This window comes from Photinus pyralis, unplaced genomic scaffold (assembly GCF_008802855.1).
Source record: "Photinus pyralis isolate 1611_PpyrPB1 unplaced genomic scaffold, Ppyr1.3 Ppyr1.4_LG1, whole genome shotgun sequence".
Taxonomy (NCBI): domain Eukaryota; kingdom Metazoa; phylum Arthropoda; class Insecta; order Coleoptera; family Lampyridae; genus Photinus; species Photinus pyralis.
In genome coordinates, this window is record NW_022170249.1 from 10,875,217 (window position 1) to 10,893,575 (window position 18,359).

The 18,359-nt window shown below is 35.0% G+C and overlaps 1 protein-coding gene across 1 annotated transcript; it reads right to left on the reverse strand.

Annotated features, from left to right (window-relative positions):
• Positions 1 to 16,143: 16,143 nt before the first annotated feature.
• LOC116168993 lies at positions 16,144 to 18,359 on the reverse strand. Its single transcript, XM_031485027.1, has 5 exons — positions 18,207 to 18,359; positions 17,808 to 18,018; positions 16,842 to 17,024; positions 16,586 to 16,783; positions 16,144 to 16,530 (listed from the first exon to the last, which is right to left on the reverse strand). The coding sequence occupies exons 2-5, from the start codon at positions 18,013 to 18,015 to the stop codon at positions 16,277 to 16,279; spliced, it is 843 nt and encodes a 280-aa protein (XP_031340887.1). The 5' UTR covers positions 18,016 to 18,018; positions 18,207 to 18,359; the 3' UTR covers positions 16,144 to 16,276.

The following is an 18,359-nucleotide window of genomic DNA, read 5'->3' on the forward strand; positions in this document are numbered from 1 at the left end:
TCTGGAAACGTAACTACCGATTTTTTTGGTTACATTAGCGAAGACGACAAAACAGTATTCCGTGAGGCAATTGGCCATTTTGAGTCGATTCCTACGGACGAACTCCTTGATGTGTTAGGTCGTTACGATTGTAAAACTCTGGCGAAAGAAGATAATATTAAACAAATCATTGACGAACTAGCCCACCAAGAAATTCTTCAGAAGTCTGCTTTCATATCTGATTGCTTTAATAAAGTCCTAGTAAATTTGGTAGATGTCAACGAATTTAATGAAATTTATAGAACTAGCAATCCAACATCTAGAAACATACTAGCAGCTTTGTTATATGATGACAACTTGTCCGAGGAAGCAGAAAAAGTATCTGCTATGTTAAAGAGATATATACGTGAGGCTCCTGAGAATATTCGTATGGCTTTTCTAAGGTTTGCAACGGGGACTGACATCCTTTTGGGTAATAAAATAAAAATTATATTTTCCAAATCTGATGGTTTCAGCCGTCGACCGATTGCCCATACATGCACAAATACTTTAGAAGTTCCCGATTGTTATGATAATTTCATGGAGTTTCGTTCAGAATTCAATTGTATATTAACCTCTAACATCTGGATAATGGATATTTTTTAATTTTTACATATTTTATTTTATAATTTTACCATAATAAGAATGATTGTTTCGTTTTATTACTAAATAAAAAATACGTTCGGCATTATTTGAAAATAAACTGGATAAATTAACTGTAGGTATCTGTAACTCTGCGAGATTGGTTTATTCAAGGTTCAGATTATTGGGAATAATAGCAAAAAATTAGATTAACGATTTAACGGTTATACCTATTGTACGACTGAGTTTACATCACAGAACAGGAAATGTTTAATTCAAATAACTTCGAAATCTGTAACCTGCTTGAATTCCTCCAAAGGATATACATACCTTAGGTACCTACTTACATATGTACGCAGTAGTTTTTTTTTAACCAACTGGCAGTTCCTTTGGAGTTCGTATCTCGACGGCGATTGTACACTTACAACGGACAATCTTACACATATACAGTCTATCTCAGGAAAGAATGCCGGCCACAGAACACTTGATGCCGATCTAAAATCGATGGTTTAATATGAAAAACATGGCAAATTACTTCCGTAGTAATAATACTTTGATTAGAATATATTTTCTAATCAGTTTATTATTAGGGAAGTAATTTGCCATGTTTTTCATATTAAACCATACGATTATAGATCGGCATCAAGTGTTCTGTGACCGGCATTCCTTCCTGAGATAGACTGTACGTATTTTTCATCTTTATTAACCAACCTGCTTAATTTTTTTTGCAAATGGATCTACTTATTTATTGTGCGGTTTTACAACACTATAATAAACATGATAGTTTGTTCCGTAAGTATAAGTACACATCAATCGCATTATACGGATCGGATGGAATATTTTCTACTGCAGCTTCATTAAGTAGAATATTACAAAGTTCAAAAACATCCTTATCACAGGGACATTCTTGATCAAGAAATACGCATTCTTCACGAGCAATTTCCAAGTCGTCAAATTCAACGGAGATCAAATAATCATTACTTCGATATATTTCAGGAATATGGTACATAATTAATGGTTTTCCTCTTGGCAATATGCTGTTCTTCGATGAAGATCTATTATGCGAGTTCCATTCCAAAACCACGCTGTTCAGCTCTGACTACACAAAAAAATTTTAATGTGATAAATAACAAAATAACTAAGTTCAAAGCGTACCTGGATTATTCGAAGGAAGCAAAATTGGATTAGTGCTTTTTCCAAGTAAGAACCATTAAAATAGCCATCGTCTTGAATCTTTTTAAATAAATTCATCCAAAACTCCGCGTTGTGCTTTCTTAATATTCCCCACCAGCACTCAATTTTTTGATTGGCTGTACTTTTACCATAAAGAAACGCTGGTCTGTGGATATTAATACCCGTATCTCTTCGAAAAAATACCTGCATTTGTTCGATGTGGCGGTTTTCCGTACCCATATCGGCCCTGATGGTCAATGGTATGCCTCCAATCTTTTGTATAGTGTCAACAAAATAACCACCGATAACACGGGGATTGTTATTAGTTCTCCCAGCCTTCATCCACATAATATGGCGCGAAAATCCATCTATACACCCATTAATTCCAATACCAAACGGCTTTAACTTGTCATAAGAGTCTACATGCCATAAGTAATTTGGTCCTTTGTTATTGTATTGTCTTCTTCGAAGTCTTCTCCTTGTTCTTATTTCAACACCCACGGGATCAATGGATTTCAAAAGTCGCCGAATAGTTTCCTGCCGAACTACAAAACCTTCTTGAATGCATTTGAGGTGCATCCAACGATATCCATGAAGCTGCCCTGATTTGGATACCTGTGTCCTTAAATAAGTATGTAGCCACTTGGTTTATTGGAGAATATCCTTTCTTTCGAAAAAGTTTTAAATTTTTCAATCTTCTTTTTAAAGTCCGAAGGCTAATATTACAATTATGTTGTACTTTAAGGAAAGCTAAAATTTCATCGTTGGACAACCCGAGAGTAAAATAAAATGTGATCAATTGCGTTTCACTCATTTTTGCAATGCATGCAATACGCGACAAACGTACAACATAGACTAAGGCTTAAGGCAAGCTAATCGACAGTAGGTATCAATTGTAATATTATGAGTTTATAAGTCGCAATTGCGAGATAGTAAGTAGCAATTGCGAGATAGTAAGTCGCAATTGCGAGATAGTAAGTCGCAATTGCGAGATAGTAAGTCGCAATTGCAAGTAAAAATGGAGAGTATGTGGCCCTTCTACGCTTCGGTAGTTCTTTCCCATATGCCCCACATCAATTATTGTAAAACAATAATTGGTATCTACAACAGCTAATAAAATTATAGAATGGTATAATTTATAGTTATAGAACAATGATCCTTTATTAAATGGTTTCTTTATACGGATATGTTTCCCCCTCGATCGCACCTAAGCAATTGGGGAATTTTTTTTTGTTCTTAAATCCTTCTGCAATTTCTAGAAACTTCGCTGTATCAGGGAATTTTAGATATTTTTCCTTTAATCCATTGTAGATTTGGCTTAAAAGAATATTGATCATAACGCTCATCCTGTTGTGGCTAATTCTAAATCGGAACGATAAGGAATGGAAGGATTCTCCAGTGGCAAGATACCTACGACATAATATAACCTATACATATACGCATTGCAACTACCAATAATATTTACCGTAACGTCACAGTTAACCACTCTTCAAACGGTATCGGTTCTCGGAAATTAGTTTTATATATAGTTACCAGTGGCTTGACTATAGATACTAGTAATTCGTATGACTCAGGGGACATCCTATAATATTCGAAAAATTGAGCAGAGTCGGCTTTTAATTGTGGAACTAGATGATAAAACTCTCCCCATTGCTCCCTTTGTAAAAACATTGGCCGCACCCACATTTTCCTTTTTCGCTTGCGTCGGTTATTCAATAAATACAATGTGATTGTTTCAGAATCGCTTTCTGAATCTGTAAACATATTTAACGCTCGCTCAAAATCAAACCCAAATTGGAAATAGAAGTAAAACAGTTTTCTTTTGTGTTGAAGTGAGGTTATGTCTCAATCTGAAAAACTTGGATGTGGTTATAGTCACAGAGGTGTTCTGTGTTTATATTACAACAATCGATCGGTGTCGGTTGATCCGATGGAACCGCTAGTAAGCATTCATCGTGCAAATGCTCGATTGTGCACGTTCGCGGACGGTTGCGCGCGATTAGATGAGACCGCAGCCTTATGAAGAATTGAAAAAGGAGTTGATGAAGAGATTGGCACCTAAACGATCGATCATTGTGGAAACGTTTAAATTCTATAAAATTAGTCAAGAAAGCATGTGCATTTCGGCAGTGGCGGATTAAGGTAGTTGGAGACCTTAGGCGCAACGGTGCTTAGGGGCCCTGATGGTCCATTATTAGAAGTCACGTTTATAATTTAAAAAAACGTGCTTATATGTACATTATAATTTTGTAGGTACTAATGTTAAGTTGACAACCGACAAATAAATACATCGAAATATGGTATGTATATGTAAAAACGAGGGGGAAACCGCGATTTAAAATCCTGTACACTAATTCCAGTAATTCCATTTTAACTCCACTAATTCCAGTAATTTCAATTCTAATTCCAGTAATTCCAATTCTAATTCCACTAATTCTAACACTAATACTAGTAATTCCACTAATTCAGCATCCTATTTCCACTAATTCTAGAACCAATTTTACTAATTCCCAAATTTCGTGCATTTTTAACGTTATACCAGTAGTACATTATTGCAGCGTATTATGCTTACCGAATTCCACTGTCATTGTACCTTACGACTGCTTACTTTTTTGCATCATCTGAAACTTGCAATCGTTAATAAAACCAAACTTCATAAAATTTCATTCATTTCATGTGTGTCAAATTTTATTCATAACAATACAAAGTAAGTAAAAAAGAACTTAAGAACAGGTAAACATTTTAACTTAACATTAGAATAGGTAACTTAAAGTAGTAACTCTTAACATTGAAAAACAAAACAGTATTAAGTTGTATAGCCATAATCTGTAGTGCATTACTTTCTCTTCGTGAGCTTATATTTTTTGACTATATTAAAATAGTCGTATCGTTTTAATTCAAAAGGACCAGATCCTATTAACTCAATTGGACCGTAAAAAATGTATTGCTGATCAACGATATCCATGAACAATACTATATCAATACAAACCTCCATTGTTTACTGATATTACACAACGAACTGCACTGTGAACATGTACGACTAAGAATATAACACTCCAATTCAAAAACTGAAGCGATCTGCCCACGCACAAGTAAGGAGTGAACATATAAAGAACGGAAATGGTTATCGTTGAAATTGTATACCTACTGACACAACGCATTTTCTTAAGTGGACTTAAAATATTCCTCGAAATATTCAAACAATCCTTTCTAATTCCATTAATTTTACTACTATTTCCAGTAATTCCTTACTAATTCCACTAATTCCTGTACCAATTCCACTAATTCCTCTACTAATTTCACTAATTCCGGCACTATTCAACTAATTCCACTAATTCTAGTACTAATTCCCGGGAGCTGTACACCAAAATTCCATCGCGGTTTCCCCCTCGTGTAAAAATAATGTACATCTGAAATTCTGAATCCAGAATGAGTGCAATATTGACTGAAAGAGAAACGCAAACATACTGAAAATCAGCACCCAACTCAAATGGTCACTTTTCTCGCTTTTTGTTTTGCGAAGTCATTTATTACATCGTCGTAGTCTATTTGTTGGGTAATACCATTTTCTATATACAACATGGAGAGTTCACTCAGGTGTTGTTGATTTAAACTATTGCGCAAATAATTTTTAACGCGTTTAAGCACCGAAAATGACCGCTCACCACTTGCATTAGATATTGTGTACCGTACAAGGGAGCTTCGATAACAAAGAATTTGATTGTAAGTGGACTGTAATTATGAATTACTTCCAAGGCCTTGTTTATGCTCGGAATGAAAGAATATAGACACATAAATAAACGTGTTTATTATAAAAAATACAAAGTAAATGAATTTCAATTGAATATGGTTGACGTAGGCACGACGGCTACTAGAATATGGTAAAGTTACGAAGGGATAATGTAAACAAAGGAACTTACGTGTTGTTTCGAAGTCCATTAACAACGAAGGCGATGTTGCAATGGCGAAGATTGCTCTATTCTACGAAGTTGTCGAATTTGTCGATTTTGTTACAACGAAATCTTCTTATTGATGTGCGGTGCTTTGACGTTCTGCTTGTTAATAACGATGTTGCGAACTGCACGGCGACATCTTGACCCGTTGGGGATCGATCGAGATCTATATGCGAACGACGAAGGCTAATCGGCCATTGATTAACGGCGACTTCTCAACATAGTTGAGTCGATGGCTTCTAAGCGAAGAATGGGGCGAATTCTGCGCGACGAGTACACATATTGCGCTTCTGCGGCTCATGCGCGCACACGTAACAAATAGGAATATATACAGGCAAGGCAAAACGGTTATGTACAGGGTATTTTCATTAAAGGAAAAACGAAAGAATATTTTATTCTAGTTTGGGGACGCAACATATTGGCATCGTAAGAAAGATTTTTAAAATAGTCTCAATGTTCGGGAATGTAGATTGCAAACCATCAATCACAATCTTGTACAATCTACCTGGATCTCGTGTAGGCACGTCTTCTTCTTTTATGTACTGCAAGAAATGAATCACTTCTTCAGTTAGATTAGTACTATCGATGTCCTTTGCATACTTTCTACCGAGTCTCTCTACGCATGTATTTATTTCATCTTGACTGGGGTCGTCAGTGAAAAAGATCTGAAAATCTTTAACGACTTCTTTGTAGACTTCACTTCTTCGTGAAATTTCTCCAATGAATGTATCGCAAATTACATTATAGGTATTTACAACGAAAGCTTGTTTCCCTGTAAGTTGTATGTACTTCACCAGCTCGAGATTCATCGAACTGGAGTTTCCTCTTTTTCTGTCTTATTTCTTTATAATTTCTGCTGTTTGTCTATATGTTAGCTGAATTTTCAATTTCATCAAAATTGGTCCTACAGACTGCAATATAATCCGATAAAGAATTGATGAGTTTAACTGCTAGTAAAAGATTAGATTGTGTCGTTTGTAGAGATAGACTGACACTGTTTATTCTTTGCAGCAGTTTGTCCCACAATACTGTCATTAAGGCAGTTTCATATAAATCGAAACTCTCTTTCAATTTTTTGGCCTCTAGTTTACCTACAGGTTTCTCACGCTCATCTGTAGATAAATCATGAAGCACATTTTTAATGTCTGCATAATTTAACTTCAAAGCAGATACAGTATCCGCTCTTGCTGACCAACGAGTGTCGATTACTCTTTTTAAACGTTTTGAGTTGCTATCTTTCATATTCTGAATAAAAGTATTCCACCGCATCGTTGAGGAAGAAAAAAATGTATAGACATTTTGGACAAAATTAAAATAATGTAGTGCTCCAGAACATGACTCGGCAGCGCTAACTCCTATTAAATTTAGAGAATGAGCACTACATGGTACATAAGTAGCTGTATCCACTTGCGCTTGAATTCGTGCTTGTAGTCCCGTATACTTTCCGGACATGTTTGCAGCATTGTCGTATGCTTGTCCTCTACAGTAGTCTATATTAAGGGTCAAATCCTGAAGATAAGTTAAAACCACATTTTCCAAATGTGCTGCGTCGTGACCATCAATTTTCAAAAATCCAAAAAACCTCTCCTGAATGTCACCTTTTTCATCGACAAACCTTAAAATAAAGGTCAGTTGATCCATGTGACTAATGTCCGGAGTAGAGTCCACTATTATTGAGAAATACATAGCTTTCTTAACTTGTGATGTTATTGAATGAATCACCTTTTTGGCCATAACAGATATAAATTCATCATATACTGAATGTGATAAATAATTAACGTTGCCCTTTCTCACATTACTGTACCTTTTCAAGTGCTCCTTTAAAAAGGCATCGAATTCAGCCAAATATTCGATACAGTGTAAAAAATTACCTTTCCGTGTTGATTCCTGATTTTCACGGTGACCCCGAAATGCCACACCGACGGTTGCCAACAGTTTTACGGTTGCAGCAACCCTTCTTAATACTTCGCGCCAATAATTTTCCTCGGATTTCATTTGTGTGAGTAGCTGAGTATTAACACGCCCCAAAATAGACGACCTTTTTTTTAAGGTTAACATCGCCTTAACATGATTCATAGAATTTTCGTGTTGCTTCAGTACTGCTGATAAATTTTTCCAATCGTTGAAACCAGTTATCAGCTTTACATTGGATGTACAAAATAGTTTGCAGGGGTAACAGTAAACACATTTACTTTGATCAGAAAACTGCAACCATTCTCGTAATACCTTCTCACCGTTAGACTTAGTGCAATAAAAATTAGATTTTGATATGTTTCTGTCATATGTACGATTTCTGTCCGTGTATGTAACTTTTAATGTGGACATGTCACCTACACTACGCGGTTTATTTAACAAATAGTAATTTACCATACCACTACCCAGCAAACATAAACACGTTTTAAAAACGTGAAATTTTGTTCAATTTTTGACGTAAAGACGTAATAAGTAAACGTTTAATTAACGTGTTTGATACGTGAAAATGTCACATTTTTTTTACGTCTTTTCTAGACGTGAATTTACGTCTTTTCTAGGCGTGAATTTACGTCAATTGTAAAAGTAAATTAGACGAAAAATTGACGTTTAATAAACGTGAATATTAGTACATTTTTTCCAGGATTTTAACGTGCAACTTATACGTGTTTTTTTCGTATCACATGTACAAATATTTCACGAAAAATTAACGTGAATTGAAAGAACCTGTAACGTATTTCAACGCGGATTTGAGGTACACTTTTTATCCAATAACAGAATAGACCTTCAACATGGAAAGAATACATTTTATTTGAGAACAAAAACATAAAAATGAAACATAATGGGTAACTATAAAACAAAAGAATATTTCAAATAAAAGTGCTATACAGAATGTATGATTGGTATTGATGCCCAGCAATTGTTTATAGTTGGTAAAAGCATACATTTAGCATTGTTTATATAATTTATAGTTATTCCACCGACGGTTAGTACGTTGGGTAATGTCCAGGGGGCGTGTTGGGTAATGTGTCGCTTTAAATATTGCATATATTAGTTCCAAACCTCTTGATGCAATAAACACACAACAGGCGGCGATGGTTATATACACTTACAAACTGAAACTCGTGTTTTTCAGATATGTTTTGTTGATTGCCTACCCGAATAAACACAAAGTTTACAGATTCGTTGTTTTATTTATAGACAACCATAAAAATTCTGTGTAGGTGCCAAGGACGTTAAAAATACCACTCTTATTGAAATCTGTATTGGAACTTGTTTTCTGGTTGAAGGATATATCTGCGACCTTAGATCATTCACCCGATCTAAGTCTGCGACGGCTGTTATTTGCAATTATTTTATTTCGTTTTGCGCGGGCTTGTGAGTTTGAGTGTGTCTGTTTATTATTTTGCTTGTTGGTTCAGTTTGTTTGTTATTGTTATTATTTGTTATTGTTATTTGTTTATTGTTGACATTTCGTTGGTGTAAGACCTGTGTTAGCGGATATTAAACAATTTGCCAAAGTGCAGTGTACAAATTTTGATCCATTTTCCGATAAGTGGTAAGTATATCTTTTATCTTATTTAAATTCGTTAATACTAGGGTAAATCAATACAACAATAAAAGTTGAATATTTCCTACAATAGATATTTTTCTGAATACATTTTCTTGCGGTGATTGTTTTTATATCGACACTGCTTCAGTATAAGGGAATGGCGCTGTTCTTGCTTATTTAGACCAAATTCCATGTTCTTTGTTAAATATTTGCGTTGCTCGCAATAACATAAAATTGTATTTACTGTTTCTGTTCCATTTGTAAAAATTGTGTTAAAACTTTAATACTAAGACTACTTTTAATGTGTGTTAGAGAGGATGACTACAAGGTGTTCCTACTTCTTATGTGCAAAATCCAAACGTGGTACTCCAGGTTTAAGAATGTTTTTCTTCCCTGTGACTGATACTGATCGATGCCAAAAGTGGATTGAACATTCAGGTAAGCATTTAATAACAAATATAATATGTAATATAGTGTTACCACAGTTATACCAAAGACCTTACACTACACTTTACAAATTTTATGTTTAAAAGCACATATTATACTCGCCAGGAAAGAATGCCGGACACAGAACACTTGATGGCGGGCTACAATCTAGGTTTTTCTGGAGATGCGAACAAATTTCGGGATAGGATCGTGTCAATGTTGAACAAAAAGACTTTTCGATCCACATTGACACGATGCTATCTCGGAAGTCACTCCCATATTCAGAAAAACATAAATTGTAGACCGACATCAAGTGTTCTGTGACCGGCATTCTTTCGTGGCGAGAACTATAGGTAAAAAAATGATCTTCAATTTTTCGCACGGAAACATCTGTTGAAACCCAGCACCTTCGTTTTATTGTATGTACTTCTCATGCATCGCTTTGCCTTTTATTAAGCGAAATACCTAATCTTTGTAACGATTTTTGACATCACAAATACAAAATTTACTTTTGCACATTCGCGAAAACAGCTTTTGACGTGATTAATATCGATCGAAATTGGTCCACAAATTAAAATAAATAATACATAAAGAGAAAGGAAAAGTATGGAATCCAAGAACGTAGCACTTTCATGATTTATTCAATTTGGTAAGGGAACCCTCCTTGAAGTTTATACTTTGGGTTAATCGTATCAATCTCATAAAATTAATTTTTTGATTTTCTTCACAGGAAATTTAGAGCTGGAGAACTTATCACCAAGAAAACTGAAAAAACGATTCCTTTGTGCAGATCATTTTGAAAGGAATGTTTTCTTGCGTAGGAAGCTTACCCTATCAGCTGTTCCAATACCATATACACCACTAGTGAAGGCTCCGAAAACGTATAGTGATCCTAAACCTGGACCTTCAATTGAGATCATGGAGGTAGAAGAGATCCGCTTCTTGACTCCAGAAAAAAAATCTCATAGTTTGGTTGTAAAACCCCCTCTTGGAGCTGCTAAAAAACTGGTGTTTGGTGATTCTCCTGGCACACCGCGTGAACATCTAAGAACGCAACAATCAGATACCCGGAAGAAGTTGGAGAAAGCAAAGAGTACCTTGCAATTAACAGCACCAAGAGATCTTAATATTTTACCATACTTCCCAAGGGCACTAACAAGAATGCAGTTGCATCACAAACCCCGAACACCTTGGTTAACGGATGAAAAGAAAATGGCTTTGTCATTATATTATAAGTCACCAGCAACTTACAAGTATATGAGGCGCCAAAAAGTTATATTACCATCTCCGTCCACAATTAGCAGGTGGCTGAATGCCATTGAGTACAAACCTGGGCACAATAAAAAACTGTTTAAAACTATTGCATTAAAATGTAATGCAATGAGTGCAAAAATCAAAGAGTGTGTTTTGGCGTTTGATGAAATGGCACTGAAACAATGCTTGGAGTACAACACCAAAGAAGATGTTATCCAAGGTTATGAAGACCTAGGGGAACTTGGCCGTCAACCTGTCTTCGCTAAACAGGCATTGGTTTTTATCATCAGAGGACTGTATTCTTCATGGAAACTTCCACTTTCGTATTACTGTTCAGCAAATGGTGTTAAAGCTGAAAAACTAAAAGTAATATTAGAAAATATTTTGACGGCACTTGCTGAAATTGGTGTACATCCCGTTGCTTTTGTTTGTGATCAGTCGACAACCAACCAAAAATTATTTAAATTGCTAAACGTTTTAAGTAGTAAACCATATATTATAATTAACAGCAACAAATATTATGCGTTGTTTGATGCTCCTCACTTAATCAAAAGCATTAGAAACAATTTGTTAGATGGAGATTTTCTTTATGAAGGAAATCGTGTATCTTTTAATGACATAAAAGAAGTTTTTAACATAGATGCACGTAGCAAAACTGGAAAATCATTACCTAAATTAACGAACATCCATATGAACCCCAATGCATTTCAAAAAATGCACGTAAAATTAGCAGTGCAAGTGTTAAGTTATAGTGTTGCTGCAACCATTAGATCTGCGATCGATACAGGGGAACTTAAATCTTTGACAGCGAACTCGACTGCTGTATTTGTGGAATTAATAAATAACGTGTTTGATGTGTTAAATAGTCGACAACTGTTTGACGTGAACCCATTCAAGAGAGCATTATGTGATGATTCTGGTGGATTCGTGATTATGAATGAAGCACTTGCCATTATGGAAAAAATTCAGAAAGTGGATAAGCGTGGGAGACTTCGTATAGTGCCATGTTTTTCGGGCTTGAAGTTAACCATCCAGGGTGTGAAAATGATATACCAAGATCAAAAGGACAAAGGATATCCATTTTTACTTACGGCACGTTTGAACCAAGATATTTTAGAAAATCAGTTCTCTATATACAGGCAGCGTGGAGGTTATAACCGTAACCCAACAGTTCGAACTTTTCAAGCTGCATTTAAGGCGAACACGATTTGGAATTTGTTAAAACCGCCAAAAACCTCTAACTATGAAGCTGACCCTGAAGGAGATGAAAATTTGTTATCATCCGAATCTCTTCTTGACGATTCCAGTGGATCAACAGGTTCAGAAATGGATACTCTGAGCAGTAGCAGTTCTAGCAGTGCACGTGGAGAGAAGGAAGTAAGCTTGGAAGACTGTGCTGTGGTGTATTTTGCCGGATATTTAGTTAAAAAATGTATGGACAAATTTAAATGTCACGACTGCGAACTTAATTTATCAAGTGATCGAGATCTTACAGAAGAAACAGATATTTTACTATTTTATAAAAACTTTAACATAAACAATCCTGTGTCTCTAAAAAAGCCATCACATATACAGACGAATTTTACAAGTGAAGCAATGAAGACATTTAACAAACATTTTGATAGGGTGAGGTTCAAGAAAAATTTAGGTAGGATTTTAGCTATAAAAATACGTAAAAGGATTTTAAGGAAAGTGCCCAACTGGTTTGTAAGTTGTGAATCGCACAAACAATATATTTTGCATTTGTTAATAAGGGTTCTAGTTTATAAACGATGTAAATTAATCACATCAGTAACTAAAACTTGCGATAAAAAATGTGCAAAACTTACAATATTGCAAAACCTGTAAATTTTGTCTAGTAAAATAAGAAATTGCTACTGAAATGTGTACTTAATTTGTTAAAGGGAGAATCGTTTGCAATGCACATAAAGAATTTTACCTCTAATTTTGATAATTTCTCGTACAATCGTTAATACGTTATGGGTTCAGATTACATGTAGTAAAACGTCAGTGAATCGGTAGAATTTGTCAATTATGCAGATACCAGAAGATCATAAACACATTCAGCGATAGAAGGACGGTAAATCAAACGGTTCAATACTTGTGAATTATTTTCATGCAGCGAACACTGTCAAATCTTAAAATATGCTGTACTGGGTTGTTGGTCGTACCTTAATTTTTTATATATTTTTCATCCTTTCTCTAAATACTTGTTAGTGATATGTGTAAGAAATCCTAATAATAATAATAGTTGCTTATTTTTTTTATATTTTACAACGCGATGTTGAAGTTATGGAAAGTGGAGTATTAAATGTTTGTTTAGTATGTTGTTAAATTCGTTCCAGATTTACTGTCTGGTAAGTTTTAAGGTGCTGCTGTTGGACCTTCTACTAGTTATGAGCGCATTAAGGCAGGAACATACCTACCTGACCCGACATGACGTTACGCTACTCAACGCATGCAGATTTAAATGCCGAATTCTTAAAGTAATGTGTTGCGTAACGACACACTGCTTAAGAGAAATGTGTTCATTCCTATAAGAATTCGGCTTTTAGATCTGCGTTGCGTTGAGTAGCATGACATCACGTCGCGTCAGGTAAGTATGCTCCTGCCTTTACTCTATTGTTTGGTGTAAGCAGTTCGTATTTTTGTGAGATTAAACGAGTGGTCTACAAATTTTTGGTCAATGTGAAGAAAACCAGGGGTGCGGCTTTCAAGGTTTACTTTATGACCAAATATAATAACATTGTTTAATAAACAATGATAATGAATTATGTTAAAATCTCCCACAAGAATTTTGTATAGGGCGTGGACAACTAAATATAAGGATATAAAGTAGAAAAGAAAATGCAATAACATATGGAAATCTTGCGGTTATTTTTTTAAATCAGTTTATCCATGAACCAATTGCAATTTCCATACAGTACAATACAGTAACGCAATGTGGCAGCACTTATCAGACCATAGGTGGAATAACTATAAATTAATAAACAATGCATTTAGTAAGTTTTTTGGACAAAATGAAAGCAACACACTTCTTGGATATTTCTGAAACTAAATATATGTATATCCAGTACTTTTGAATCAAAAGGATAACTGTATAGAGAGCATTGTGATTTAAATTTTTTCCCCACAATAACTATTTGTTTGTTGTGATTCATAATTATGTTATGAATTTCCACTACTGAACCCTCGATTAGACAGTAGCAATCAGCCTTGGAGTATGGATAAATTGTAAAAATTGTATTATTGTAGTGCAATTTTTTATACTGTAGATCATGATTTTCTAAATTAATAACTGGGCCACAAGTATGTGGGTACTTAAGTTGCAAACCCTCTGACATAAAATCACTTGCTGCAGCGCACGAACTCTTTTCAATAAGGCGATTATGAATTTCTACTAAGGGATTAACAGTAGATTTTACCAAACGCTTTAACTGGTACAAATGGAAAACATGAAAAATTATCCAACACTCCATATGTCCGAACATCATGCGTAAGATGAGAAAGATAGTGAACATTGTATATTAAAAAAGAGGGACCATATAAAACATTCGAGTGATTGACAAATGTATTTAACATCTCTTCAGGTAAATCTAAACCAAGTTGATTTAAATGAGTAATGGAGATTAGTATAGTTATTGCTGAATGTAATAAAAGGAAATGCTCATAAATGGCTAAGTCCACTTTACTTTTAAGCACGACTGGTCCAAAGTATAATAAAAAGGATCGAAATTCAGTGGCTTTCCATCTCGCCAATTCAACCAAGCTGCGTGGTTTTCGATTAAATTCAATAGGAGTACATTTTGCAAATGACTCTAATAACTGTGATATATTTTGAACCAGTCTGTTTTGCAATCTAAATTGCAATGGACCATTTAGCCACAAAGTAAGTAACTTTTTAACTACCCCAAGGCATATGTTATGCATATAATCTATGGGGAATTGGCTTACCATGCCTAGTTGTATCTCAATTAAAGGAGAAATACCAGTATGGTGGTCTTCGTCAGTTTGATTTTTGAAACTGTGGTCTGTTCTTTTAGGGGCGGAAGTAGATAGAAACACCACTCTACCATCAACATAATTTCCAACCTCAATGCACTTTTCGCAAGAGGAATAGCCACTATGATATTTAATACACTTAAGAAAAGCTCTTGCGGGACTATCACACATAAAAGCAAAAATCTGAACACGATAAGATTTTCCCATAACAGTAATACCTTCTATCATAAGGATGTTTAATTCATTTATTAAATCCTTCAAAAACAATTGTAGGGGCTGTGGTTTTGCATTACCATAAAAAACTCCTATCGGAAATGGCGAGGAATTACTATTTTTTATTTGCCCCAAGATTGGCCATAACTGAGAATTCTTACTTTTATATAATGGTATACCGTCTATATTGAAACCAATCTGAAGCTCATCACCAATAAATTGTGAATTAGTTAAAAGAAAATGTGTGATACCTTTTTGAAGACCTATATGACAATAACTTCCTGTTTCTAATTGAATAATGTTAGTTTTAGTGGGAGTTTTCAATAATGTTCGGCAATCTAGTGGCAACTCGGCATGGTAAGGGGAAAGAATATGAAGCAGATTTGTAACAGTAGAGTGTGTCACACCAGAAGTTATAGCCCACTGTTTCAATTTTGTTGATAATGAAACAGAATTAATAGCTATATCCATTTGTTTCTCATTTTCATTGATTGTCTGATCTAAATTAGTAGCTAAACTTTGATCACAAGCACTAGAATTACAAAAATTGGGAACATCTACATGTTCATTTAAACTATCTTGCTCATCATCGGAAATGCTCATGTGTGGAAATGGCTCATACGAATCTAAGACACCCTCTATATCAGTAATGCTGCTTATATCAAAACGTAAAAGTGTATTGCAACCAGAACTTGTACTTACAATTTGGGCATCAATACCGCCATTTAACATATGTAACAGTTGTTCTTTTTGTTTGTTTAACTTCCTATAAAACTGCCTCTTCCCCACTATCTTGGAACTCATGTTTTTTTTCTGTTTTTCCACTTCTAAGGCATGGCTTTTAGGTGAACGTTTCAGCCATATTTTTATTTGATCCTCAATTTGCCTGGTGGATGATGGGACAGCCACTTTCACTGCATCTAAATACTATGTTAATTAAAAAAACACATGTGTGTATGTGCTACCTACCAACGATAACTTTTTTGAGAATATGCACACTGAAAGGTTTTTTATTGTTTCGAGTTCCAAGGTAGCTGAATTCTTTTGCTAATCTAAATGATACGCAATATTTCAAAATAGCGTTGGTTGCAGAGACCAGACTGGTTCTGTCCAAAGTCGATAAGAAATTTGACTAAAAAAAATTTATCATACATGTTCCAACTACAAGTACTAGGAACCTCACCAAAATTTGCTGATGATCAGAATCTCCAAGGTAATTTTCCAATGTTAAAAAATCTTCAAATTTAGAAAGTGGCAATGTGACTGGTAGATCTGGGCAGTTTTGGGTATGTTGTGGTGTATGTGATGTATTTTTAAGAAGATGTAAAATTTCTTTATTCTGCTCCACTACCCTCGATAATAGTCCAATAAACCTGCTCTGAAAAACTAACAAAAAAAAATTAACAATGGCATAATTAATGTGCAAGTACAATTTAAATACCTTGATTCCCACTAAAAGTGCTGGACGGTGTTACAGGTGTACTACATCGAGACTGCACACTGTCATTGCTTTGGGAAGTACTAGGTAAATTTGAACTTTCTCGACAATCCAATGAGTTTTTTCTTGAAACAGTGGAAATTGTAGAAGGTGACCGTGACTTCTGTGACTTCCCTTGGCACACATCAGCATTCGTTATAGCTGAAAAAAATGTAAATCTGCAGATCAATTGTGTAATATTTATACCACTCTATTTTACCTACTGCTGTGTTTAGAATTTTTGGGGGTCGTGATAACTGACTCTCCGTTTCCTCCTCCTCACCACTCTCGTTTTGAAATCGCAGTGGGAGCACTCTAGGTCGTTTCCAAATAACCTGAGTATCTTCAAAATCTGAATGTACTTCAGCTAATTTCTCTTTCTCTTTTGCATCATCATAATCATCTTTAAAATAAATAAATGTTAATGATATAAAGATAAAATACAAAATCCACAAACTTCACAGGATACAACCTTCTTAGAGCGAACCAAGGAAATTTAGTAATTGAACTACATACATAGGTATAAACATACCATGTCCAACATAAAGAAGCATAACCTGTTCTGGTCTAAAAAGGTTACAAGTAGGTCGATGTGTTTGTATGATGCAATTATCCTTAACAATATAAGCAAACGTTAAGGTGCCATTTTACTGGTGCATTGCAAAATTAAATTCCGATGCCGTTCTAAACGCAACTGTATAGTGTGATAAACCGACACTGCAGAGTTTGATCCTGGAGTTGAAAGTGCCTCAAAGCTTGTATCGACATCAAGCAGCATGTACGATTGATCATATGTTTAGATGCAACATCCAAAAACATACAAACAAAAAACACTTTAAAGTAAGGCACTCATGCCCAGTTGCACCAACAAAATTAAGCCTTGCTTAAAGTTAAGTCGAACTTAAAATCTATGGCAACGATTAATTATTAAGACAATCGTTGCTATGGCAATTAAGTTATGCTTAACTTTAAGCGATACTTAATTTTGACGGTGCAATTGGCCCTTAATACATTAATGGCCGTTTTCACCGACAAATCTAAGTAGTGCTTAGCGTAAGCGTAGCTTAAAATCAATGGCAACCATTGTCTTAATAATCGTTGTCATGGATTGTAAGTTACGCTTAAGCTAAGCAGTACTTAAATTTGTCGGTGAAAACGGCCATAAGTTTCCTACATACAAACGTACCACACGAATAAAAGATTTTTTTTATTTTGTATAATTTCCAGTCCGATTGCACGGTTTCTCCATCTCGTAAACATTTATAGAAAGAAGCACTTCTTTTATGAGGTGGCCAGAAGACCTCCGTTTTACGTGGCGTTAACCACTCACGATGGACAATAGCTACCGAGGAGCCGTCTTTCTCTTCAAATTGCACAACATTAAAAGCGGCCATTTTCTGCAAATAATCTCCACTTAGTAACTGTGTAACAAACCGTTATTGCAATATTGTAATATGTAAATTAATAACAAATTAATTTTAAGGTTATGTTAACATCTAAATGAGTAAAATAACATAAATGCTTTCAGAATACGCCAAGCATAATTGCACATACGATGAGAATTGAGTAACATACAGAAACTTACCTAATATTCACACAAAACTTCTGAAAACACCGGCAAACAAATATTACTAAGCGCCAAAACGAAAACAAAAATGCGTACCAGCAAGCTTATAACACGTGACGCGATGTGTTGCGGTGGCGCGCAATACGAAAATGAAGGTATCGCACTCGAGTG

What these genes read in the sequence shown, in the direction of transcription:
- LOC116168993 (XM_031485027.1), bottom strand. Translation starts at nt 18,015, where the DNA reads ATGGCCGCTTTTAATGTTGTGCAATTTGAAGAGAAAGACGGCTCCTCG. An exon ending in AAAAATCTTTTATTCGTGTG is followed by an intron (nt 17,025 to 17,807) that starts GTACGTTTGTAT and finishes TTTATTTTAAAG; the next exon opens with ATGATTATGATGATGCAAAA. An exon ending in AATTCTAAACACAGCAGTAG is followed by an intron (nt 16,784 to 16,841) that starts GTAAAATAGAGT and finishes CATTTTTTTCAG; the next exon opens with CTATAACGAATGCTGATGTG.